The sequence below is a fragment of the Platichthys flesus genome, chromosome 11, assembly GCF_949316205.1.
Source record: "Platichthys flesus chromosome 11, fPlaFle2.1, whole genome shotgun sequence".
NCBI lineage: Eukaryota > Metazoa > Chordata > Actinopteri > Pleuronectiformes > Pleuronectidae > Platichthys > Platichthys flesus.
Window position 1 is genome coordinate 15,807,368 of NC_084955.1, and position 27,301 is coordinate 15,834,668.

At 40.6% G+C, this 27,301-nt stretch overlaps 1 protein-coding gene across 1 annotated transcript; it reads left to right on the forward strand.

Annotated features, from left to right (window-relative positions):
- Nucleotides 1-9,733: 9,733 nt before the first annotated feature.
- Nucleotides 9,734-27,298, forward strand: dgat1b (diacylglycerol O-acyltransferase 1b). Its single transcript, XM_062399646.1, has 17 exons — nt 9,734-10,096; nt 12,108-12,198; nt 13,657-13,697; nt 14,360-14,445; nt 18,549-18,601; nt 19,024-19,129; nt 22,030-22,158; nt 22,517-22,585; nt 22,791-22,894; nt 23,253-23,291; nt 23,406-23,447; nt 23,560-23,604; nt 23,907-24,019; nt 24,534-24,599; nt 25,502-25,589; nt 25,751-25,813; nt 26,327-27,298. Exons 1-17 carry the CDS (start codon nt 9,858-9,860, stop codon nt 26,474-26,476), a joined length of 1,524 nt encoding a protein of 507 aa, XP_062255630.1. The 5' UTR covers nt 9,734-9,857; the 3' UTR covers nt 26,477-27,298.
- The last annotated feature ends 3 nt before the right edge of the window (nt 27,299-27,301 follow it).

The following is a 27,301-nucleotide window of genomic DNA, read 5'->3' on the forward strand; positions in this document are numbered from 1 at the left end:
AGCCCTCTCCTCTCCTCGGGTGAAAAAACATTGCAGCAGCGCGGGTCATATTTCAGCAGCAGCGTAACACTGTTACTGTCAGGTGCAAATAGGGGAAACCCTGCAATATTTCACAGCGCTATTTTTAATAATGAAAAACAGGTACAGGTCCAACAAAGAACAAATGGAGATAAATCCATAGTAACGTCCTCAACCCCCACATGTCCGCGGTTATGTAAGGTGCTTGAACTTTGCCTACATCACTGACTCATATTGAAGCTGCTTATACCCTTGATATTAACATAATGCCCACCTCGTTGTGTAGATAATAGGAGACTCACAATACATCCACCGCCCCAGCTGCACCAGTGGAGACCCCTGGATGGGGATAGATCAGATAAAACAAACAGATCTGCTTTAATTCATTTGAGTCAAAGTGTGTAATTACACAAAGGCTGAGCGTGAAGAAATCATTGAATCAGGGTTAATTACAAGCAAAATGCTTCACAGTGCTTTTACGGACAGGACACGCATGCTTTTAACATCTGTATCTGGCTACATTTGTTTGTGATGGTGCATGTAAATACTGCACATGTCTGCCTGATTCACACATTATGTCTACACAGCAGTGGGTTTGTATGTGTATGAAATAATGAGCAGGAGATAAAACATAATTGTATGCCGAGATTTTGTGCACTTCAATTTATTCCTCCATTACAGCTCAGAGTTCAACACAGTGCAGGGAGAGGGAAGCCTTTGATTATAAAGCTGTTAAAAACTAGAACACAATGTAAACAACGGCAGACCGCCAGACTGAACTTGTACGTTTTTCTTTCATCAAAACCGAATTGATCCCACGATTTGCATACAAAGACATTTGGCTACAAAATGCCTGGAATGTGCAAATGTTTGAGGCGTTTGTCTGAAGACTGCAGTGTTGCAGTTTCTTCACAGAGTTCGGCTTTCACAACGTGTGAGGTTGATAATGTCAGTGGGAGCTGCAGACTCAGAGGAAAGTCGTGATAAAATGCTTCATAACCCCGTGACTAAAAGGACATCTCGCCTCTCTTCTTGTAGCCCTTCAAAATCTCCACCCTTCCCCAGATTTCCCATTTCCGAGCGTTTACCCTTGGGCACCCTCTGAGGTACGAACACTGTTGTATCACTATCCTGTTTGGAGAAGTCACAGAAGACCAGAGTGTGCTGGAGATAAACGGGGAGAGATTATCTGCTCTTGCTGATGAGGTGAACACGAGCATCTCGGCCTCACGTGTTGAACATTCAGTTTCAAACCGAAATAATTCAGGATATTAGAAGCGTTGGATATTCTGAGTTACACAAGCAAACAAATTAGCATCTTGTGCAGAATTTTGCAGTTTTAATGAGTGCTGATTTTTCAGTGACAATTATATGGAGCTGACAAGTTGATTGGAGTGTTGTTTGTTCCCCTCGTAGAGTTGATTTGAAGCTCTGCTCTGGAGGAAATGTTCAAAACTACATCATGGCCTTAAATGAACTCTAAATGGTATTTGAAGTAAACCTTGCGATTAAATCAACATTTCGATGAGCCAGTTGGCGGATATGAGCTAAATTATATGCGCATGACATTCATTTGAGTTCCTTTTCTCCACCAAGCTTCTTGAAACTTCTAGAAATGTCAAAAAGATATCTTGTCATTTTGAAATTTCATTCTCTTTTTCATCACCTCACACTTGTCACTTGGAGAATATATTTTTTTTCAGTTGCCTAGTTTAATTCATTAGTTCATTCATTGTATGTTCATGCACACATAGGAGGCACTGGACTTGACAGGGTTTTACATAGGATTGAATGCAATTTAATCAAAATCTGTGCGTCAAAATGAACAGAAAACAGGAGGAAAAAGGTAATGGAAATTAGTTTTTGCTTTTTTGTTTGAATTTCTTCAAAAAAGAAGACGTGATGACATCATATTGTGACACCCCCACTGAAAACTGAGTGTGAATTAACGAGTGTCAATGGTGTCACTTCCAGCAGATCAGCATAATGACATGTTTCTGGAGTTTTCTGTGTGTGTGGGGAGAATATTATTCCCTCATTAACAATAGTAAAGTGACTGATGCTGCCACACAGCACAAAGCTGACCTGCTACTGGTTCTATCAAATCCAAATGACTTCGATCATGTGGTCACAAGATGTAGATTAGGATATATTGGAAATTTGCTTAGGTATTTTAAATACATTTTAAAAGGAATTATTAAACGGGTCTAATCCAGTGTTTAAAGGAATATTACATTTCTACTCATCAGATTTCTTTACCATAACAATTCTCAACATCACAACAACCAATGGGGTGATTTGAAAAACATGCTTTTTTGGGGTTAACAACACAAATTCCTGACCTCGCTCTGAATGTGTGTGAAGGTTAATCTAAATCAGTCACAGTCACTGCTGTAACGTGGCCAAAACAACCCCGGGAGCGTTTCCTCATCCCCTCCCATGGTGCCGGACTTCATCAGTATTTTACAACCCCCCCCACAAAAAATTCATCCTCACTAAACCTTCACGCAGCTTTTAATATTCCTCCAGCGAAACCAGATCTGATGGAATCCTTTTAGGTGACGACACCAAATTCACCTATTTCATGGGAGGAGAAACACTGAGGCTGCATATGAAACAGCTAAACTGCTTCTGCGTTCGAAAATCCCTTCCCCTCCACATCACTACTCGTACAGCGAGTGGTGAATGACATTTCCCCAGGCCAGCTGTTAAACATGGTCTGCTTCACATACACAGGCGCACACGCACATACAAAATGCATGCGTATAACAACAAACTGTCTTGTCCCTCTCAGCTTCGTCTGTCCAACTCCCACTTGTGCCCTTTAACAATCTGAAGCAAGTCAAACTACTTTAGCTGGCATTAAACTCTGCCTGCTGCTCGAATATCTCCAATGTACATGACAACAGGGGTAAACTGCTCGGAGAGTAACCTTCCACATGATATGATTATAACGGAGCTTGAGTTCAATATTTGGTCATGTTTTCTCTAAACTGCGAGGCTGAATGACAGAGGGACGAGAGTCAGAGGTTTAGAGTCAATGTGACATGTGACAGAACGTGATTCATACTCAAGCTGACAACATTGTCAACATGAAGCATGTGCTCACAGGCTGTGAGACACAGGTATTAACAATCAAAGAGAGCACTGGAAGACATCCTACACCGGGGCTTGGCCCAAGGACATATCCACGAGTAAGGATAAACTATCCATTCTTATGTTACTTTCCCAACGTTTGTCCAAATTCAATAAATACCAAACTGTAGATATGGTAACTGACTGAGGATTTGATGTAAATGAGGGAGTTGTCCTGAATAGTCTGATTGGACAAAACACTTATTGCTTATCAATATTGCGGTCATGAATAGGTGTATGTGCATATACTGTATGTGGATATGTGATTTTTAGCCTTGTGTGGGCTGGTGTATGTATATGTGTACATTCTGTTGAGTAATATTGCTTTATGAGGTCAAGACAATCAACGTTATAGTCCAATTCTAATATTTTGTGATAGTTTTAATAGGGCACACATCAGGTGAAAAGAAAATAATTTGATTATAACATCATTTTAACTATAGTTCTCAACACTTAAGGCTCTTTAGCCAAAACTGATTAAAATCAACCCTTTTTATATAACATTTCTATGTCCCTACAATGATAATATGTACACTAGGAAGAAAAGAGGCACCGAAACATAAGCTGAGGAGAAAAGGTCAATGTTTTCAAACCCGACAGAAGGGACTCCAGAGAGTGGCGTGACTCAGCTATGGGGTTATTTAAAGGATAAGCTTTCAGATATGTCGGAAAACAGGAGGTTACACTATAGTTCTGACAACCATGAGAAGGTTATTCCCCAATTAGAAAGGCCTGTGGAGGAGTACAGCTCATTCCTCTATAGGGAAAGATGAGTCTAGTAATACAGCGTGTTGCATTACCCAGAACACAAGTACCATGATCTGATGACATGAGGCTGTAGCTCCCCTAACAGCTGTACAAGCAGATTCTTTTACCAGGGTCCTTGACATTTGGAAGTTTGGTATCATTTATTGCCTTATCCCCTCTTTTCCCATTCTCTCCCGGACTTCAGTCATCTAGAAGGCAGTACATCCTTCCCTCTTTCTCCTCCTCTCTCCCTCAGACGCGTGGAGATGGATGGACAGTGTGTGCAGGAGTCCTTGGCTGAACTGTAGAAGTGCTGACAGGGCGCCAAGCCCTCTAACAGCGCGATGACGCCTCTATCTGTCTCTCCATGATGCACTCTCTCGCTAACACGTGCACATACACGCACGTATACACAACACCATCACAGGTGCATGTCTAAATAGGTACTTGCACATATTAATGTATGGCTGAACATATACACAGAAAGTGCATACTTGGCGTGCCTTATATCTGCACATAGATTTATGTTTATGTGAATCCACATGAGAAGGCGCTATAGTGTGTGCACAAACACACGTGCATGCATGTGCACGGTAGCAGCAAAACGTGAACCACCTCAACCTATCTAGCGATACCTTTATCGCCCCGTCCACTCCCCTATATAATCAGCATCAGTCTCTACTGTCAGACACACACACGCACATAGATACACCCACACACACATACACCCACACACACAGGTCAGCTGAGTGATGTTTCGAGTGTATTTCTCCTCTGCTTGTGTTAAAGCGAGTCATCTATCCTTCCACAGCTTCATTACAACCTGCAAGGACAAACACTATCTCTCGCTCCCTCTGTCTCTCCAGATGGGGAAGAGAGAGACAGAGATATACAGTAGATAGAAAGTGAAATCCCTCCCCCTCTCTCTCTTTGTACCCCCCACCTTGCTTTTTCTCTCTTGTTCCTCCGTCTCTATATTTATCCTTTGTCTCTTAGATCGCTCACCTATGTTTTCAATCACCTAGCCTGGAGCAAGTGTCAGCATGGTTAAGCACCATGGTTAACCCACTGAAAGATGCAGCAACACACATGCAACAGAGTATAAACAAACAGACAGAAATGTACTAACATAAAGTATCTGGACACGGATAATACAGCCCCCCCCCCACCCGTGTCCAGATACATTATGTTAGAGACATTTCTTCCGGTTTTGTTTTTTTTTACATTAAGAGAAATCTTAATTCAACAACATGGCCACAGACTCTGAAAACCCTTCGACAACCTGTTCCCCTCTGCCCTCCTGTCTCTGTCTTCTATCTCTACCCCCATTTCCCACAGACCTGCCTTTCTCGACTCGCCCACCCCACTCTCCTCCTAAATCCCCCCCCCCCCCCGTGCTCATCCACACACCTGTTCCCTCTTTCCCAATTAGCCCTGTAGCCACTCGATCTCTCTCTGCAACTGCTCCTCGTTCAGAATCAACAGTGCAGCTACTTAAACTGCTTTTAAATGGAACTGGTGAGCTTGCGGTTGTGACACTGGGAAGTCGTGTGCACAGTATGTTTGGCATTAAAGTTGTCCAGTCACGAGAGCACTGCCGGGCAACAGCAACATGGACACTGATGTGAAAATCACTGGTCGCAGGAAATGCAAAGGCTTAATTGCAAAGGGAAAATATTTGAATACGTTTAACTTATCATCCAAGGAAAAACAAAACCTCCATGTCCTCTGTCATTTCTGGAAGAACATCATCAAACACTATACATCTAGAGAAATTGGATTCTTCAGCAGATTCTGGGGTTATTTATACCACTGGCGGGGGGTGCTCATATGGATTGATATGAACATGATCAACATTTGAAGCCAGCATTATTCCAGCCTCATCTCCTCGTCTCTGTCAGATTGTCTGCTTTTGTTCGCAGTGTCCCTTGAGTGAAGAATGCTGTTGTCTGTTCTTATCTGTTTGCCTGTCTGCCTAAACTCATGGTTTAAAACCGGGCTGCCTCTAAACCTGGTTGACTTTCTATATATTCAATGCCTCAGCCTTTTTTTTCGTGTCTACATTTGACAGTGTCCCTGTGCACAAAGCAAGGTCCATAAAGAAATAGTTTTTTTGACCTTTTTGTTGAACAAAACAATTACTGGGCTGCAGAGACCCTTCCACATCCCCCTTGAAAGTTTGTTTCAAGTGGGTTTGTTATAACTGCCCACTGATGACCAGGTTTTGGGGATAACAGTAAATTAATGTCATATACCGGTGTAATGGGTCAGTGGTGGTTAGCACAATCGTGGAGTTTTGGGTTTGCATGTTCTCCCCGTGCCTGTGAAGGGTTTTCTCTGGGTTTCCTCCCACGTTTTCTGGAAGCTGGTGAAAGGAGACCTCAGGCAGCAACTGATGTGTGATGCAGAAGATTTTAATGTAGACTTGTTGCATCAAGGAGACCAGAAGGGGAAACAATATACAAACGCTAAAAGAGCAACATGATAACAATTGTCACCCAAGTCTGAAGATGTCTCCCAAAGCATCACCATTTATCTCCCTCACCCTGCGTCTCCCATTCTAACAGCACATCAATGAATGGCTGGAATTGCGGTCACTCTCTATATTAAATGTAGGTGTTCGCATCCTAGTGAACCATACCACATTGTGTCCTTACTGGTGAAAAACGCAAAATAGTTGAAGTTGGTGAGATTTGAAGTTGGTGCCTCTCTGTCTGGAGTATCTGAATTAGATATGAAAGCGCAGTCGCTACAATGAACTGTTGGTCGGCCCTTTATCTATAACCTGACCTTTGGTACTGTTAAGAGGGAGAAGGGGGCATCTGGGGAATTTAGACACAGCACTTTTCTCCTGTAGAGATATAATGTAATATACAATATACATAATATAGTATACATTATGTATAGTGTAGTGGCATATATAGTGTACATGTGTAGATACACAGATTAATGGAGACATGCTGGGTAAAAAAAAGAGGATTTAAATAAGGAAACAGTCATTTAAAAGGTCATGCTTCTATAGTGAGAGACGGGAGGAAAGACAGAGACATGAAAAAGAAAAGAGAGCTTGTAGAACGCTTCAGTTTTTGAGGCCCTACAGAAATCTTGAATAATACATGGCTAAAACCTCTTATTCTCTAAATTTTAAATGGCTCGCTGTTATCAAAAATAACCTGCTCTGTGGAGCATTAGGAGGCTCGCACGCAACACAGTGTGGCTCCTGCACTTTGTTATTGGAAGGAAGAGGCACAGGTCTGCACAAGTCCAACTTAGAATCAAATTTCATCTCTTTCCCATTAACAAAAAACATAACTTATTAAGATAGAAGAAAACCAGTGAGTTATCTGAAATGTATTTAATGATAATGATAATAAAAATGTTTTGACTCATCATAAGAGCATGAGACGGATGCTTTTACTGATCAGTTGATTTAGGTTCTGACTAAACACACACTCTAACTGGAGCCTCAAATAGAAACACAACATGTGCCTGACTCACCAAAAGGCAGAAGCAGGAGTTAGGCCTTGGACACCCTCTACTGGCTCATACACCGGGCTGATGAAAAGGCTGTTGACACCTTGGGACATTGACCTGTCTCCTCTGTGGAACAGCCTCCCTGAGGAAGATTATTACAAATTGTCAGAAAACAGGCTCCAGCCACATCCTGGAAGTCTAAAAGAGCTATTTAGATTTTTGTAGGGGAAAACATAGGGAAATGTAGCCCATCAAGAAGTTTAGAGTTAAAATAAATAGTCATAAGTTTCCTATTGATCCCTCCCCAAGGTCTCTTATCCCAACAACCGCAGACAGGCTCATTACTCTAAAAGACAAGTGTATAGACAGTCAGGACTGATAAAGCTGGATCAATGCCACTGATCAGATCCCATCTCGGTATGGATAAGCACAGAGGACTGGAAGAGACAGAAAGGGCATTCTCATCGAAGGGAAGCTTTCAAACCGCCTTTTGGCTTGAACACACCAAGAGTGTGATGTGACCGTCCCTTCTGACAGAGTCCCAGGGAAGTGAGTTAAAAGGGAAACCCAAATCCAATCCATTAGTGAATTAATAATCCCTAAAAGTAAAGTCACTTCTTTAGCCATAGAGTTGAAGGAGCTTTGACAAGACTAACTGTCTATATTAGTCACACCCATGGCTGTGTGCGGCTGTAATGCTTATTACACACCATCAAACTATGGATGGATGAAGAAAAATCATACTTTACGCTGGTGGGACAAAATATATGGTGGGTTTTGAGGGTGGAACCCGGAGAAAGGATAAGCTGTTTCCATTTCAATGTGTTTTTTTTGCAGTATGGCCATTGCATCAGATCAAACTCACACTTAACTATATATATACTGTAGCATAGAGCCAACTGTGTTACCGTTTGCTGAATATATTATTTTATTATGATCCAGGTCAATCTGATGAAAAAATGTAAAGATTTTTTTCCCTTCTTCTATGGATTACACACATATAATTGCGGAAACTGTCAGGTTTCTTGTCCTTACTATGTAAAATACCTTGAGATCATGTATATTATGATCATACAAATAAAATGTTATTGAATTATATATGTAATCGTAAAGGCCGTTAAACCTCTCTATTTTGGGGTTGATAGTTCTTGATAGAGTGGAGCTTCCGATTATAACACGTCTTTATCAGCAGATGTTGTTTGCTTCGTCACTTATTTACTTACAATAACTAATTTAAACCACACAATTTAAGAAAACACGGCCAAACACTTCTTAAAGTGTTAAGGTATAGACTGTATGTAAATATGACTCCCACTACACGGCTAAAATACTCCATATACGATTACACTCTGACGTGTAAGTGTGATAAGAACTACCTGAATGACAGAAACAGTATTTCAGAAAAATGTATTTAATGTATTTTGTGACTTCTTAGTTTGATCCAAGTCTGATCCGTTAACATGGAGAAGGTGGGATCTATGACCTATGCTGCAGCCAGCCACCAGGCGGCAACGCAGAAGCTGTGGCTTCACTTTTGAGGAGCTGTCACGTCCTCCATTTAGGCTCAGAGAGAACAAAAAACGATGGAATTTTGAGCTACCTTCTATTCATGGCAACGGAGCAGCTGCTGGCAAAGACCAAGTGACTGAAAACCGATAATAAATGGAACTTGAGGTCAACTATTAATTTCTACTGTTCATTGAATGAGCACGCTACCTCAGGAGAAACACATTCTATTCTACGCACTGCAAATGTAAAAAACCCATGCGACAAAAAGTCACAACACTTGCAAATACAGAAACGTGCTGCAAGTTTGGAAAATGACGTTAGTGTTTCTAGAGGACCCAAAAAAGAGATGAACCTTGTAAAGTTGTTGAATTCTGTTACTCATCAGCGGTGATGGAAATCACAAAGCATTGAACTACAGCCGGTCCATCCCTTTTTCGGATCCCCTGGAAACATTTCTGTTGTAAATTTTGCTGTTGTTATGACTTTTGCATTGCATGTGTCCTCAAATTAATGAAGTTGTTTTATGTTTTGCACATACTTTTCCTTCTTGTGAGTGTTTTCTTACTGTGCAGTGTGTTGAGCTCTCTCAGCCACCATACTAAGGTCAATCCAGGTCAAATCAAACTTTACTTGCATTAACCATTGACTATATATCATCATGTCACTTTACTAGCAGAGCTAAATGATACACATGGATCTATTCACAGTGTGTTGTGTTGTGTTACTGCAGAGCTGAATAAAGAGTCTGTGTGTGAGTCAGCAGTTACACTCCTTTCACCTCATGTGGCTCCACGGAGACACTCCCTCCTCCACGTCAAAGTGCTGCTCACAGGGCGGGCTGTTTGTTTTGGCTTCGCTCCTGCACTTCCCTGTCTTCCAGGCCACAGTGCCACCACCACATCAACAGACATGCCACTACCCGGAGTAAACTGCTGAAGTGAACTCCTCTCCACTTCCTGTCTGTGTGAAACATCATGGGGGACTCGGACGCGGTCGAGCCCCCGCTGTCTCGCCGGAGAAGGGCGACGTTGGTGGCGGGGAGAGGCGCGAGTCTGCAGCCGGTGAACGGGAGGTCTGCGGCGGCCCGTCAGAGCCCGGTGACCGTCGGAGCTGCTGGTGCTGGCGGTGCTAGCATGGTGGACAGCCGCGGTTCGGAGGAGGCGGCGAAGAGCGAGAAGAGGAGTCCGAGGAACGACATGAGTGAACGACTGAGGTCAGTGGAGGAAACTTCCAGAAGAGTTCGAGAAGAGAGACGTTTGTTTGGTGGTGAAGGGGCCTGATGCAGGTGGTGTAGATGGACTTTAGTCCGGGTTAGAGGTCACAGATACGGGTTAAAGAACCTGTTAGTGTTCTTTAAGTTTCAGTGTTCCTCATTCAGTCCTACTTTCACTCAGGTAGATCATTCAAAAACTTCAACACTGAAACATAATATTCATGGCTAATCTGAGATGTCTGTTTTTGGAAAAGCAGGACGAAATTGGCTTTGATGTTGATCAGGGGCGAATCTAATGGGGGCCACGTAAACTGGAGTGAAATGTGGACCGACAAGCTTCTGCTCTTAATGTTTCTGTGTTTCTCTTTCATTCATACTTTCTATCATGTAAAAAGTTTTAAAGCTTCTACGCTGAAAAATAAAGCATTTCTGGCAAACCTACTATTTTGCTCAGGGTGTTCTTCATTTAGGCTTGTTTCTGATCAGGGGCCTATCTCTGTTTTTACTCTTTAATTCAACTACGTACTTCTAAAAACTTTAGTAATTCATCTTTGTGGCTAACTCAATGATACGTCTGCATAGTTCAGGTAGGGCCTGTTTGTTATTGATCAGGGGGCGTATCTTATAAGGGCCCCATTAACTGGAGTGAAATGTGGGCCGACAAGTTTAATCTCCTGAGGCCAGCACTTTGTCCCACTTAACACAGCACAGTTTAAGTTGTGAGTGTATGTTTATGCAGTCCTATTTGAAGTTAAAGAAGTGAGTCTACTATATTTTAATTATTAAAAACAATCTGCTAAGGCACTTCCATGTTCAGTATAAATTAATACAGGGGTTAGGGTTAGCTGTTGTAAGCACAGTGAAGAGGTATGAAACTTAATGGATCTTATCTAGTGTTTGTCATTCTGCCCATAAAGAAAACCACAACCTTCAGTGAGACGCAAAAATCCGTCTTTAATCTTAAAAGACATTATGATGTGACATTTCTCTTTATAATTGTCAATGTGAACTTATCTGAATATTTGTATTGCCATGTCACCAAGCCCTAACCACAACTCCTACAATTGAGTAAATATGATTCTCCATTATTTACTTTATATGTAGTTTAAGCATTTTTTAAGGTGAAGGTCAGTGTTGGGTTTAAAGTCTCCCACCGGCTAAATATGGCCTTGCAAACATAGCAAATTTTGGCCCTCACAAATGCCCCCATCCCCCTTTATGACATCTTCCCATTTATAGTTATGAAAATGTTGGCAGAATATAATGAATGTAATAATAAATAAATCTCCTTTGAGTCACTATCTTGCGGCCTATGTAAATCCCAATAGCATTGTAGCAGCTAATAATATGAATAATTTACGTCTCATACACAAACAGGCTTACAGAAGGGGTCTGCTGATTTAGAACAAAAAGAAAGACGCATCCTTATTGACAATAACATGCCTGTTATTCCACCCTAAATGAAATGGGTGACTTTTAAACACGTGGATCACCTGTCACTTCCATATCAAGTCACTTGTGCAACACAAAGAATGCATTTTACATATCAGTATTTCTGGCCTAATGCTCAGGGATATTCGCTGCTTTGCTTACTAGTGGATAAATGACTTGGCTTTTGATAAAATCCTAAAAATAACTGTTTTTGAATATTGTTATTGCCAACAGAAATAAAGCATTAAAAAGTAAGTTTAAAAAAACAGCAAACGGAGTAGGTTGGCCCCTTTCTGATCAATAATGAAAGAAGTGCCCCATCGCTGAACCTAATTATTGAATTATCTTCTTCTTCTTCTTCTTCTTCTTCTTCTTCTTCTTCTTCTTCTTCATCTTCATCTTCTTCTTCTTCTTCTTACTAGAGCTGACAGCAGTCAGTTAAGATAGACAAATGTTAACAACCCCTTCTTTTTTCTCATATTAATCCTTCAATGTGCAAACGTTATATTCCATGTGTCAAATATAAATTAAAAATAAGATCATATTACCCTTGAATGAGCCATGCCTCTGTCTATTGTAGTGGCTGTCACAAGACACAGGAGTCGTTGCTGAGTTCAGCCAGTGGTTACAACAACTACAGAGGAATCCTCAATTGGTGTGTGGTGATGCTGGTAAGACACACGTGTGTGCACACAAAAACACACATACTCACTCACAAAAAACTTGCAAGGATCTATTTTTGAATTGTTTGAAAACACCTCTTGAACGATGTACTCTCAGCCTCATGTGGTAGTCTGAACACATAAGGTGATTTATATATTGGGGCACACGTTGTAAGATTTGCATGTCATTCCAGTTCTCTGTGGTTTTAAAATATGTTTGCATCTCACCTCCTCACAAATAGTTGTTGTCTATTTTTAATAGATCTACAACCACCATGTACAACATAGTGATCGTTTTACTGCAGCAGCACAGGCTTTACCATGATTCTTATTCAGCAGGTTGCACTACTGTGTTTATCTGTTACTGGTTTAGATCTTCATATGAAAATTACACCTGCTAAGGTGTTGTATTTGATATAGACTTGTTTTCTGACCTTGTTCTAAAATGCTTCCAATCAGAGGTACTGTAGAGGTAGATCATTCGGGAAAAGGAAAAAAGTTTGTTTCATGAGGTGATTAAAATAAAACAATTAGTTGTTCAATTTTTTTTGTTTTTGAGAAATCTCGTCAAAACCCTTTGGTTCAATCTGTATTATCTTAAAATCTGTGCTCTTCTTGTCTGTGCTGCCTCTGTCGCCTCACACAGCAACGCTCAGCTCACTAGTGGCCACCATTTTTTGGGCAAACAACTGAACATCACAACCTGAGTTATCTGATAGGTCACTGATGCAGGTCAGAGGTCAGGCAGATAATAAAGTTGTAAAGTGCCCTCTGCTGGATTTGAAGGAAACCTACTTCATACAAATTGCTTTGCCAATAGGCTCTGAATTGTGAATTCTTACAGGTCATTACATCTTTTCCCTCACATTCAAACAGATGTTTGATTTTCAAATAAAAAGTGACAGCGCTAATGATTAGCAAGTGTAATGTATGTTAAACTCAACATCTAGTGGGGCGCTCGCTCCTCTGTGCTCGGGAGAAGTGACAGAATATAAGAGAATAGGAGAGCAGAGGAGGCTAGCAAAGCCTTTTGTTAATCCAGGCTTTGAACACCGATTTTTTTTAGTGTTCATCGCAGGAGGTTTTGCTTCTTTCTCACTGAACTTCTGTCCCATGCCCAGGCAAAGAGCCTTTGTGCTGGGTAATGAGATATTACAATCCATATAGAGGGAAGGAGAGTGAGGGGGAGAGATACAAAAAAAAGAAGAATGGTGGGAGAAGGAGGATGAAGAGGGGGAAAAGTGGGGTGAGCAGAGAAAAGAATGGGATGTACAGTGTGGAGGGAGAGAGAAAAGCCTAGACAAGGAGAGGACTGATGTGGAAGGACAAGTTCATTGAATTAGGAGGGAAGAAGTGACAGTGAAGAATGAAAGAAACATAAAATGAGAACATGGAGTATTTATTGTGTGAAAAACAAACATATTGAAGTTTAACAGGGATATCGCTAACCTTTGTGTGTTATTCTAGGTGCTGAGTAATGCTCGCCTCTTCTTAGAAAACCTTTTGAGGTGAGTACATCTGGAGTCTTTCTCTCTTCTTTTTCACATAAATTATTACCACTTATTTCAAGAGGCTTCCTGCGCTGCTTAATACCCAGTGTGTCATTCTCAGACAGTGATTACAATGATGTTATGAAATGAAATATGCCATGAAACGGGAAATTTGTACCAGGGTTGTAAAAATGTTAAAAACTTCTTCCGCCTCTTACAGTCTCCTTTTTTGAGAAGACCTCTATTCTGACAGTCTCCTTTATTCATTGTAGATATTTTGACAAGTCATAATTAATCCAAGATCTGCATGCATTTCACTCAGGCTCATTGAAATTACTTCCTGGGTCTCTTAGGAGAGCAGAGACATTGTTAATGTTTCTAGATACTTGGGTTTTGTTCCTGCTATGACAAGTGTCTGATTTAAGAAAAAGTCCATATGGATAATATCTATATCTGCTGTCACTTATAAGCAACTGACCGAATTCAAATTGTCCCTCAGACAAACTACCTCAATATTATCTTTTAAAACTCTTTGTAAAACCCATTTTTATATTAAGCTATTGGCTTTAAATATCAGTTTCTCAATCCCAACTTCTTGCTCATACATCTTCATTTAGATTTCTCCTTTTTTAAATGTGCTGTTTCTCTTTTTCTTAATTTTTTATTTGTTTGTTTGTCAGATACGGTGTACTGGTGGACCCTATTGAGGTGATTTCCTTGTTTCTGAAGGACCCCTACAGCTGGCCAGCAGCATGCCTGGTAATTGGTAGGTAAAATTATCCCAAATATCCACACTATGGAAAGCAGACAACGAGTATATTCCTTTTTGAAATATTTCAGTTAATAATTAATATGAATGATTATCTGATAATGATCAGTTTAGCAAGGGTGGAGGACTCACTTCAAAATGTCATCTCTGGTGCAGAGCTGCAGCTTGAAAGGAAGAAAAGACTGAAATGATTTCTCAAACTGGAACAACCAACTGCAGCAGCAGCCTCAATAAATGATAGGAGAGGCGTGGGAGTCATATGCAGCTTTGTGGAACTGAGTACCAATATGTCTGACAGTGCCCCTAAACAAACCATTTCAAGTGATGTATACCATTGGGCTGATTTTAAAGCAGTAAAAACTTTTTCCCCCACGTATAGCACAGACGGTGGGATCTGCCTCATTTCAGTCGATGCCTTGTTTTAGGACACACAGGGGCACATGCTATATTCAAAGTTCTTCCAGTGTTTATTTTTACTGCATGTTGCAGTGAAAGTCTGCAGTGGTGCAGCTCACAGTGTCTCCAGAGGGACAATCACCTGCTCTATATACTGCATGCTGGTACCGTGCTGCAGAGAGGGGTGGTGAGATAAAAAAAAGAGAGGGAGAGGGATCGTTGGGGCGTTGAGGGGGGGGCATGTGGAGGCAGAGTTATGGAAGAGAAAATTAAGTGGGTGATTGTGAACAGGGACGGTTGGAGAGAGGGTGAAGAAGCCAGGAATGAAAAGAGAAGGAGAGGGATGAGAAAGAGAATTGATATAAAGTGATGCATTGACACAAGGCAGGAGAAAAGAGACAGAGGGCTGGGGGAGTTAGGGTGAATGACAGGTAGGAGTGAGAGCCTGTTAAAGGTGACATGGGGAGTGAAGGACCTCATTCCCAGAGGCCACTCATTACTCATATTCATGCCTGAACGATATGTAGCAAATCTTCATTCAAACTTAAATGACTAGACCTTTGTTAAATAGGTTCCACTGTTTGTATGGGTCCGTCACTCGTAAAAGATCATGATTATTCATTGCCCTTTAACGTTAATACAAATTTAAGACATTACCTCATATGTGAACATGATTTGCTGCTGAGTCACATCAGGTAGGTTTTCACCTGCAATAGTGGTGAAGACAACAGCTCCCATGATCCCACGCAGCTTTGACGACATTAAACCAGTTCTTATGGTGTGGGATCCTTAGGGGCCGAAGTTACTGATGTCTTAAAACTAACTTAAAACAAAAACATATCCCGGACCACTCACTCAGCTGACTTCCTCTGACCCGCTACAGTTTAACAATGAACCACAAATATTTTTAAAATTCTACATGTTTCCCAGAGGTCATATTGATTTGTCTGTGGCCACAATATCAACATTGACTGCCACACATTGATTTTCATTTTTTTTTTTTTTTACTATTTCAAATGAGTAAAATCTTATTTCACTGTATAGCTGAGCACAGCATATTGATTCACTCAGCCTCATGTTGCTCTCTCTTTCTCTCAAACACACTGAGATCAGACCCGTCTGTCATAGTCAGATGGGCTAAAAGCAAGAAAGATTTGGTCTTTGCAAAAAGAAAAGATGAATGTGTTTTATTTTCATATAAAGCGAGGAAGTGAGATCAGATCACAAGTGATCCCGAGAGACGCATGTTGATGCCAGCTGCAGAACAGGGCCTATGATCGAGTGGGTATCATTTGCACAGGAAACTTGCCTGTGAATGACCATTCGACTAAATGTATTATACTCTAATGTAAGGTTTTACTCTACATCATAAGTGTGCTGCTTATAAATTTCCGCCAAAAGCTCCTCTGCCGATACCTAGTGTACAGTTTATGGGCATCGAACAGGTGCTAAATGGTGCTGTTTGTTTCAGTTTGATGCATGAGTAGCTAAAGTAGCTGGTGTTTGTCAAAGATGCTGAGCAGGCATGTTTCCAAAAGAGATTTAAAAAGCACATTAGAAATAGCACGCTGTGAAATTCTTCTCATCGCTGTGCTTTAGTGAGTTGAGTCTTTGTGTCTGATTAACACAGCCACCGCCCACCCCCCTCCATACTGGACGACAAGGTAAGACCACTCCCCTAAAACTTGTGTCAAAGATTAAATGAAATAACATTTAGTAAAATTATTTTGTTTTACTATTTGCACCATATTTTCAATGGAGGAGCGAGTGACACAATCTTAAGCAGAAACAGTTTAATATTTCCTGATGCTCCAAATTGAATATTCATGTAATATACACCTTTGTCCCTGTGTTAAAAGCCACGTGGATAATATAATATAATAATATCTTTATAATAACAACTTCATTTGTATGGCACTTATCTAAACAAAGTTACAAAGTGTTTCACACACAAAAAAGTATAGGAAGCTGATCCCCTAACTGTATGGGAGTTTTTATCATAAGGTGCTAAGGGTAATGTAAAAAGTTATTTTTGCCTCAATACAGAATCTCATTTAACTATATTGAGAATCTTTTCAGAAAACAAATGAGAAAAACTAACTAATTGTAAATGATGACTGGTTGAATAAGATTCTTTTCACTTGTGTGCATGATGAGCCAGTTTAGTGCACTGTCACCAAAAGGTGTTGGATCTTTGAGGCCTTTGACTGAACCATTAAAGACTTTGATTTGGAATCATAATGCTACTGGGTAGTTTCATTCATGACAGGATAATGTGCACGAATCAAAAACCTTGTCAGTTTACACATCTGTGCTCTCTACATTAGATGGATTGACATGCTAATGCTCTGATTAGTGTCTTAAAATGGAACAATTGCTGCAATTATGTGAGGCTCAGTCTAGTCTAGTCAGGGTAATGAGCAGTTGACATATCAGTGGATTCTTCAAGTTCGTTCAGCAATGAGTTTCCCTGTAATTTAACCTGATACTGCTTTCAAATTTACACCTCACTGAATCAGGGATGTGGCCACAACTGATGCATAATAAAGTGTATATTGAAGAAAGAAACTTGGAGGTACAAAACTTGTTGAACAATTTTTTGGCCAATAGAAACCGCTGCTTTGTTGATATTGTAGCTGATAGTAACAAAACAAGTTCTCCCCTCACTCTCTGCTTGGGTGTTGCGAAAAAGGCAGTTGAAAAGCCAAAACCAGTGCTGCAGGTTCATGACTAAACAAGTTGAATTATGTGGAGCTCCAGTCTTTTGCAGTAATGATTCTAAATGTCTATCAATTCATAATCTAACTAGGAAGGAACTCAGTAGAGTCTATACCTCTGCAAAGGCCTAACAGTCCCTTTATGATACCACATTTAAATTCCATAGATCAAAATCTTCTGGATCTTCACCAAAATCCACACAGTCTCCTAAACTTTAAAGAAAGTGAAAACGAATTCCTGGAGCCGCTCCCCCTCGTTCAGATTCACAGCTAAATTCTGTGGGTTCTCCCTTGGGTCATGCCCCCCCCCCCCTCCACAGCTACCATACCGGTTGAGTAGTTCTTGGAAATGCATACGACAACATAACCTCCTTGACTATTTCTATATTCATACGAAAAGCTTGTCATTATTGCTTTGTGATATGTACATTTAAATGTAATAATGTTCGACATGTGGAGGAAAAAGAACAGTTTGGAGACCAAAGAGGAACAACACACAACATAGTGTTGCTGCAATCACAGTTGTCCCAGGAAATGAAATTCAGCTCTTGTCTCAACTGTTACATTTCCGACTAGACCCTTTTTTTACCTCAATTTCATAATTTAGTGGCAATTTTATCGGCCCAGCAGGTAGAGCGGGTCTTTGGGCAAAACAGTGAACACTAAATCGCCCGTCTGACTGTACCAACAGTCTGTGAGTGATGTGTGATAGAGAAAGAGCTACAGATTGATGCACTGTATAAAACTGTCAATGGCTTTAAGTAGTCATCAAGATGCGGAGAAAAGCTCTATATACATGCAGAGGACTTACCATAAACTATTTTACACACACTAAAAAACATGAGTAGTATTAAGACTGATGTAGTCCTCCTAAAGAAAAAGTTTCAGTGTCTGTCATCCCACTGGAATCCAACAGAAGTGACCCTGTACAAAGAAATGAAGTGTTTTTGATGAAGTGACCCAAGCCTCTGTTTGTGTTTCTGACAGTCTCCAACGTGTTCATTCTGGTGGCTCTGTACACCGAGCGGCAGCTGTCGAAGGTGAGTGGAGAAACCCTTGTTGCACTTAAATACCAAAGCGCTGTGGATTTGGACAGAACTGTTGAATTCAGAGCTTTCCACCGACACCCAGGAGGGATTATGTCTCTAAAACTAACTGACCTTTCCCCGACTGCATCTGCATATGTTAAATGGGAAATTAGTTTCACCATCTGTATTTAGGACATATTACGTTATGCTCTGTCTGCTTGGCATGCGCATGGAACATTATGAGCCTTTAAAACTTTACTAGGCCACCGTAACTCTAAATGTAGATCTGTTTTACTCCAGTTCTCAAAGGCCGGGTAAACAAATGCTTGAAAGTGTTTTATGTTTTGCTGATGTATTCTAAAGCAGGACATCTGACATGTTTTTAAGATTTAACATAAAACCTCCTGCTGCCCACTCTCTCATTTTCTACTCAGAGTTCATTCAGTGAACCTGTGGGATTTCTGGTCCACTGCATTAACATGGCAGTCATTCTAACATTCCCCGCTGCAGTGATCCTGCTGGTCCCCTCCGTGACCCCAGGTAAAGTGTTTCTCGCTGTTATTAAAATACCGCCTCTGACTGCTCGCTGCAAACGACTCTGCACAACCAAGACGGTGACTGTGACCGTAGCACCTATTATGCAGCTGCGCCATTATCTATTCATTGGTGGTTTACAATGTACCCATGGGTATAAAACAGAAAATAATGTGATTGTAATGAAGATTAAGAGCACGTTCACGTCCCTGCCCTTCAGAGAAACAGTTGACCAGTTAGTGCGGTAAAAAACACGTCTTGTACAGAGACATAATTGGAATCGGTTAGTGGTAATGGAGCAGTTGGTCATGACTGGATTATTTCCAGCTGGCTCATATGAGAGGAGAGAGGGGAGAGGAGAGAGGGGAGAGGAGAGAGGAGAGAGGAGAGAGGAGAGAGGAGAGAGGAGAGAGGAGAGAGGAAAGAGGAGAGGCTCATTCAAAGGTCACCTTCTTCTGTCCTCATCAGGCTACAGGACAACACAAAGTATGGCCGCCTCCACAAACCATGCTTTTCACTAAGATACTGTACACTACATGATTACCTCCACCATGAATGTTCTGTTTCCATCCCTTTTGTTTATTGAGCAGCGACCAAACGGCGTGGGGAAAAAAACATTTCATTTTGGTGTAGATTCAGATTATGGGTCGGATCCAAGAATTTCTTCACACTTTCTTTAACATGGAGAAATAGAGCTATTACACCATTTGCCTTGATTTATCTGAAAATGATTCATGGATGTTGATGAAATGAATCTCTGAGTGTGAGAAATTTGGTGCAGATCAAGATAAGTGAATTGAAATGTGGGTTTATAAGGAGACAGTTTCCTTTTAGTTCAATATATAATGACTTATAAAAAATACTCTGAGGCACTTACTCAGAACATTAAAGTTCCCGACTCCCTTTTAAACTACTTGAGAGATCTTTCTTTGCCAGTGTCATGCTAAAAGCGATTTTACACCCCCTTATGTCCTCACTTGTAAACTTTAACACAATCATAAGACAGATATTGATTTACAGGTGTGATCAGGAACATATTTTAGTGTTAATTTAGAGAGATCTTCAATTTGGGTAAACTCTCCTCCTCCTTTACGTCTCCTCCTCTCTCCTCTCATATGTTCTCTCGCCGGGGGTGAAGGAGTAAAGGAGTCAGTCCATCTGTTTGTCTGTTCTCTCTGCGCTGCTGTTCACACAGGAAGGGCAGTTACAGAGGGCAGGTGTGTGTATGCACAGGTGTGTGTGGGTGTGGGAACATTCCCTAAGTATGTGACTAGTATTCATACATAGTATATATGAAGCAGAGATACAGGACCTGATATAAAAGTTCATTTTAAATCATGTTACATTTCTTTTGGGAAACACTGTAGTGGTGAAGCAGAACTGTTCTCTGTTTCCATTATTTCATTATTTCCTCTTTGCTGTTTCTTCATGGGGCAAGTCTGGTGCACGGAATGTGTTTCGCAAGACTAGGTAAAACACACTGTAACGCTCTGTTCATTGGACATTAGCTGTATCCTTAGAGGTAACATATGAAGACACTGACTTAGAGAGCAACAATTCACAATGAAGGAAAGTATTTGGAGGACAGGGATGGACTCAGCACTTTTTATGCATTCGCACTGACAGTGGAGGAGGCTTTGCGTTTTCATCTGTTCATCCCAGTCTGAACACGATATCTCAAATGCTCAGTTCAACTCAAGGATGAACTGACTGTCTATGGTCGGTCCAAGGTCAAAGTCCCGGTGACATGAACATTATAGATTCAATGAGAATTATCAGTCAGTGCAAATGTCATTTGAATTTCTCATCTTAAATTCCAAACTGGTAACTCCTCGATATTGTACAGATGAGGTGTGAGGTGTTAGCTTGGCATCTGAGGTATGTTCAGTAGGAAGCATGTTGCCACATGGAGCTGAGCCTGGTTGGTCTGACAGTGGAACCACTTTGAACCAACTCCCCCAAAGAGGACAGACATGTCTTTTAGTAGAAAATGAAGCGTGTTGATTTTAAATCAGTTAATCATCATTACAGTCACAATACAAAAAAACACAAAGTCAACCAAGCAGAATAAACAAAAAAGAGAATTGACTCATTCCCTGACAAACTGAACATTGTGGTGGATGATTATTGGCTCTTGTGTGTTTATTATCACTGTGTTCAGTAACTGTCTGGTGGCCACATTGAGCCAAAGAGACAGATGGTTAATGGACGAGATCTGCTGTGGAGTTTGATCTGCACCTCACCCTGTAGGCAACCGTTTTTTACTCATGTGTGCAGTTTGTTCACAGGTATTATTTTGTTAGTGCATGTATGATGGTGTGTGTTTTTTTCTATGCTCAGCATGATCCACATGATTCGTTTGGAGGGAAACTACTCAGTTGGAGTGTGTGTATGTGTGTGTGTGTATGTGCTCAAGATTCTCAAAATATATGCTTATTAATCTCCTTCTAATCAGTTTTCCCTTATCAACCAATAAACACTGGCACACACACACAAACACACAGTGGTAAACCACTAGTTCTCACTGCCCTCTTACTTTGAGTTGAGTTCATTTATTTTACTGGGCTTGTCGAGCTGTTTGTCTAAGATCAAATGACGACCTCTCTTTCCCTCCATTTTCCATTTTTTGAATCCTCCTTTCTCTCCATTTGTTTTTCTCTTGCTTTCCATCGTGCCCCAGTCTCTCCCATCATCCTTCATCTCTTATTGTTTCTTCACTTTCTTTTTCTCTTTCCATCTATCCCTTCCTCTGGACTATTTTTTGCCCTCCATTGTCTTTCCCCTTATTTCTTTCCCTCATCTCTTTGTACATCCTCGCAGTGTAACCCCTGATTGCATGTTTCTGCTCTACATACTCATCCATAACACAATTTAAATATGAATTCCACTCTCCACTCTCCCCTCAGTTGGCGGCGCGTTCGCACTGGGTGTTTACACCATTCTCTTCCTGAAGCTCTACTCCTACAAGGACGTCAACATGTGGTGCAGAGAGTTGAGTTCTGTCAAGGCCAAGAAGCTGACCAGGTCGATGTCTTGTAAGTCGCACAAACACACACACAGACACACAGACACACCGTAGCTTCTGTGAATCTCCCTCATCCAGAGGATCCTCCATGTTCCCATCATGCTTTTACAGTGACATCTTATGGCAGAATTGTGTAACAGCAGCCCTAAATTATTGTTGTTCTCGCAAACAATTCAATTGAAATTTTAATAGAATAAGATTTTAGATAAATTGACAGCTAACTACATTTTATTTCTAATTAATAATTTAAAGGTCAGGTTTTCTCTCTATTTGTATGTAATGAGCCATGAAATGGAATATTACATAACACGTTATTTTAAGTGTCACTACATGAAGCCTATGTGTGTATGTATGAATTCATCCCACAGGCCCCACACCGCAGCATTTCAACAGAGGTGACTCACTGGTGTGTTATCCTGGCAACCTCACCATCAGAGGTACTGCAGCTTTCTAGCTTTCTTTTTCACAGCAATTGTTCTGACCTGAAATAGTTTGTAGCACAGGGATTACCTGTTGTTTAATGTCAAACTGGCGGCTGTCATGAAGGTCATAGGTCGTATTTCTGCCATGTATCACTGCCTCTATGTTGTGTTTCATTTTGCCACATTTATCATCACACTGACCTCCTCCCTGTCTCTCCAGACATGTATTATTTCGTCTTTGCTCCGACTCTGTGCTACGAGCTCAACTTCCCTCGCTCTCCGACGATTCGCATGGTTTTCTTGCTGAGGAGATTGTCTGAAATGGTGAGGAAATGTCTCAAATCAGCAACATCCCCCAAAAACCACCACATTCACTGAAGCGTTATGTTCAAGGCAAAAAAAGAACGACATTAGTGCTTAGGAGCGACAGTCTCACAAGCATATTCAAAAAACACGATTTATAAGCTGTACATAGCTTAACATTTGCTTGAAAGGATTGTGATTAGGTAAATCATTATTTTCCAAATGATAATGATAACTGAGATTTTGGGGACAACTAGATAATAAAGACCAACTCTGTCTCATGTTATATACGCTTCTCTGTTTTTTTACCAGATTTTGTTGTTGACAATTTATCTGTGAAAATGTTTTACTCCCCTTACGAATGTGTCTTTCCCCCCAGCTGTTCTTCACCCAGATGTTAGTTGGTCTCACGCAGCAGGTACAGTCAAACCAAAACTGATGTATCATGATATAGTGTGAATTAAACCACCATGGACGATAACATCTGATAAAAACATTGCATTGTTTATTTTTTCTTCTTTCTCTCTTTCAGTGGATGATTCCCGTCATTACAAGCTCCATGAAACCACTGGAGGTGAGACTGGACAGAGTACTATGGGATGGGGTTGTTTTCAGATGCAAAGTGCTGCTGTGCATCATTTGTTAACCTTTTGGTCTCTCCTCTCCTTTCCTCTTTTCTCCACCAGGACATGGATCTGTCCAGAATGACTGAGAGACTCCTGCGATTAGCTGTGAATAAACACCCAACACATGCATCGACATTACCACAACCTTTGTTCATTTTGTTTGTTTGAATTTAAATTCATTTCCTGTGGAAGATCAGGTTAAGACATGATAAAAGCTACTTCACAGTCACATTCTTTCCGAAATGAAGGATTACATTGGGTACACACTGCATCCCGCACACAACCATGTATATGATGACTGTGTGAGAATGTGGGGAAGAACATTTTAGCATTAGGCTTTTATTTGTACTTTTATCCTCTCTTAAATGTCTCTCAGTCACAGTTTTATATTCTCATACACCCTCCAGGTTCCTAATCACCTGCTGTGGCTCATGTTTTTCTACTGGTTCTTCCACTCGTCTATGAACTTCAGTGCCGAGCTGCTGTGCTTTGGAGACAGAGAGTTTTACAGGGACTGGTGGTACGTTTGTGCGACTATGTTTGTGAGGTGTGCTGCCTGGGTTTGTTCTGCTCAGGGTCACTGCACGCACTGTTTATTGCTTGTAAATGGCAAATGTCTCTATATATATATATATATATATATATAGTGCTTTTCAAGTCTTGGTGACCACTTAAAGGGCTTTACAGTGTAGTTGTTCCATTTACCCAGTCATACATTGCAGCACTTTATCACTCAGACTGTGCAGTAGAGGAATGTGCATGCAGACAATTCAGTAACTAAATGTTTTGTAAAAGTTTAAATGAAATAATTTCAGCAAAAGATTAAATGTTTTATGCATCCTTTTATTATTGTAAATTTGCTAATTAAAGCAAATTTCCTCACTTAGTGTACTTGAGGATAATTTCCTCTTTTCCCATGTGACAAAACAGTTTTTAGAACTTTTCATATCCATCAACATTAATCAAACAGCCACTGACCCGTTATTTAGACCCTGTAGTGCTTCATCACTCTTATTTGCTGACTCCTCTTTCAGGAACTCTGAGACTGTGACATATTTCTGGCAAAACTGGAACATCCCTGTACACAAGTGGTGTCTACGGTGGGTTACTCGCACACTAACACATCGAGTGAAATTTATCAAAGCGAACGCAGGAGGTTTGATGCAGGCAGAAAAGACTTAAGCAGTCAGGGCTGATGTATGTGGGGGGATCGATTCATCAGGCTCAAGAGCAAATGGAAGTTATAAATACAGTGTTCACAGCCAGGCACATAAGTAAATAAAAGGCTTTTTAAGGAACTACTTACTTTGACTTCCTGTCAGTTAAGAAGACGCTTCAATATTTTAGACGGCAGTATTACTTATTTTTTTCTGCCCATATTTGAGTGTGGATAGTTGACCTAAGCCAGGCAGATGTCAGAACAACATGTTTAAACTATAGTTGGCTAGGATGATTTTTGAAATCTTTCCGATCCCTTTTTAATGACCCCCAATGTCAAGACCCCAGGGGGTGATCTATATTATATACGCCCCCTTTCAGCCTTGACAACATAACGAGGGGGCTGAGTGCCAAAATAAATTCTCATTTATACCACATCACTTGTTTTTCTTATTGTGTATGGCAGTACATTTTGTTCATTCTTTATAGTTAGTTTGATAAAAATAAATATATGTTGGATTTGGGTCAGACTCAGTTAGTTTCCACTCGGGCTTGAACAAGCTGCGCTCTAGTCCACATTCCCATTTTGAGTTGCTTCTCAAAATTATATTCATGATTGATCATTCTGCCAAGTATTTTCTTGACAAATCATTTCGTCAATAATATGAAGGGTAGTAAAATAAAACATCAAATAAGTGTCATACATGATAGGAAAGTGAATATCAGAGTATTTTGGTGAAACAGAAATCTTGAAAAATAAACTTATCGAGAGGTAGATTTATAATTTTAGTTCTTCACTGTGCATCAAAGTGTTTGATAATCCGTCTCTCTGCCTGTGTTTCAGCCACTTCTACAAGCCTCTGCTGAGGAGAGGATTTAGTAAAATGATCAGCCAATCAGCTGTCTTCTTCTTGTCGGCTTTCTTCCACGAGGTAAGAGCTGAGGAACATAACATCTTTCAGTGATGATCTACTGTAGACTAGTCTCAGACATTAGTAACCTCTACCTGATATTAGACCTAAGTCTCCCCCTCGGTCAGATCTCTAAAAGGCCCCTGTTCTGTTTTCTGTCTGTGTCTGTGTCTGTGTGTCAGTACCTGGTGAGTGTTCCTCTCAGGATGTTCCGACTCTGGGCCTTCATGGGCATGATGGTGCAGGTAAGAGCCAACACCTCATTTAGCTGATGTTTAACTTACAGAGCAAACCTTTAAAGGACATTAAATTTAAAAGTGTTTTCTTGTTTCTGATATTACTTTTTAACATCTGAAAAGGTTAAAGTAGGTATAGATGGGCTGGCAGTAGTGAGACACTGATTAAATAGTTCATTAGTGCAGCTCATTCATATGTGTTGTGGATGATGTTCCTGTGGGATACTTTAAAAGGTGTTCTCAGTGTTTGGCCTTGGCTCCACTATCATTAAGGTAATTAATGGCCTCAGTGGCAGTGCAGGGCATGTTTGATGTATCGTGGGGGAATATGGTGGAACAATGGGTAATACTGTGTAAGTGCCTCTTGCTCTTTTGCTGACTGTGTTAGTTTTTTAATCACGTGTGCTGAGTCACACACCTCAGACAAGAGGAATCTGGATACTCCGACTGTAATTAGTCATTAAGAGAAACACAATCACCCACTGTGTTTATTTAATTAGCTTTTCTTTATTGACTCATCAGCTTCCATTCGCCTGGTTCGTCGGGCGCTTCCTGCGCGGTAACTACGGCAACGCTGCAGTGTGGATATCCATCATCCTCGGTCAGCCGTTCGCCGTCTTGATGTACGTCCATGACTATTATGTCATGCAGCACAGTCAGGAGGCTAACTGATGCACACACACACACACACACATGCACACACAAACCACAAACTCACTCTACTTCTGCCTGTATCCCATAAATACAACTTGTCTGCTGTACAGAAAATGAATACTGTCGCCTGCATGTCAGGATGAGCTGATCATGATGACAGCATGTTTACATTAGACCCCTTGGCTTTGGTTTCTCCCTGCTGGGAACAAACGCTCTTGGGAAGTGGACTGTGTAGAGAACTGTGTACCTGGAACACTATTGTACAGTAACAACATAAAACTGCAGCTTGTTACTCAGTTGACTTCTCTTCCAGAGCCTTGTTAAGTTGCCAGTTTGAGGCTGTAATGTTAGTTTATTGGATAATTGATTTCATTTGATTCTGCAACAATAGCGACGTGCAGGATTATTTATTGACCGTTAATGTGTCTTCCCTTTAGGGCTCTTTGGTGACTATCACTGAATTTGATAAAAAATGTAAAGCTCACAACATTTTGCAAGTGCCTTGTTGGAAGTTATTTCCTAGATTTATGAAACCACTGTGACTTTATTTCTTTGATAGCCAAATTGTCCTAATCTGTCTATTCTGCTAGAAGAACATTACAAAGAACAATGAATGTAAGTTGAATTTATTTGATTATTTTAATTTTCTGTTTTACTCTGTCAATTATGAAAAACAGCCAGCATTACTGTACTTCTGTTTTGTTTTGTGTGTTTTATACCTGATGTGCCATGACAATAATACAACTCATATGGAATCACTTCTACACTTTATGGATTTTTTTTTAAGTCTAAAAAACAGATCATATGCTAAATAAATGAACTTGTGTTTCATTTCAATTACCT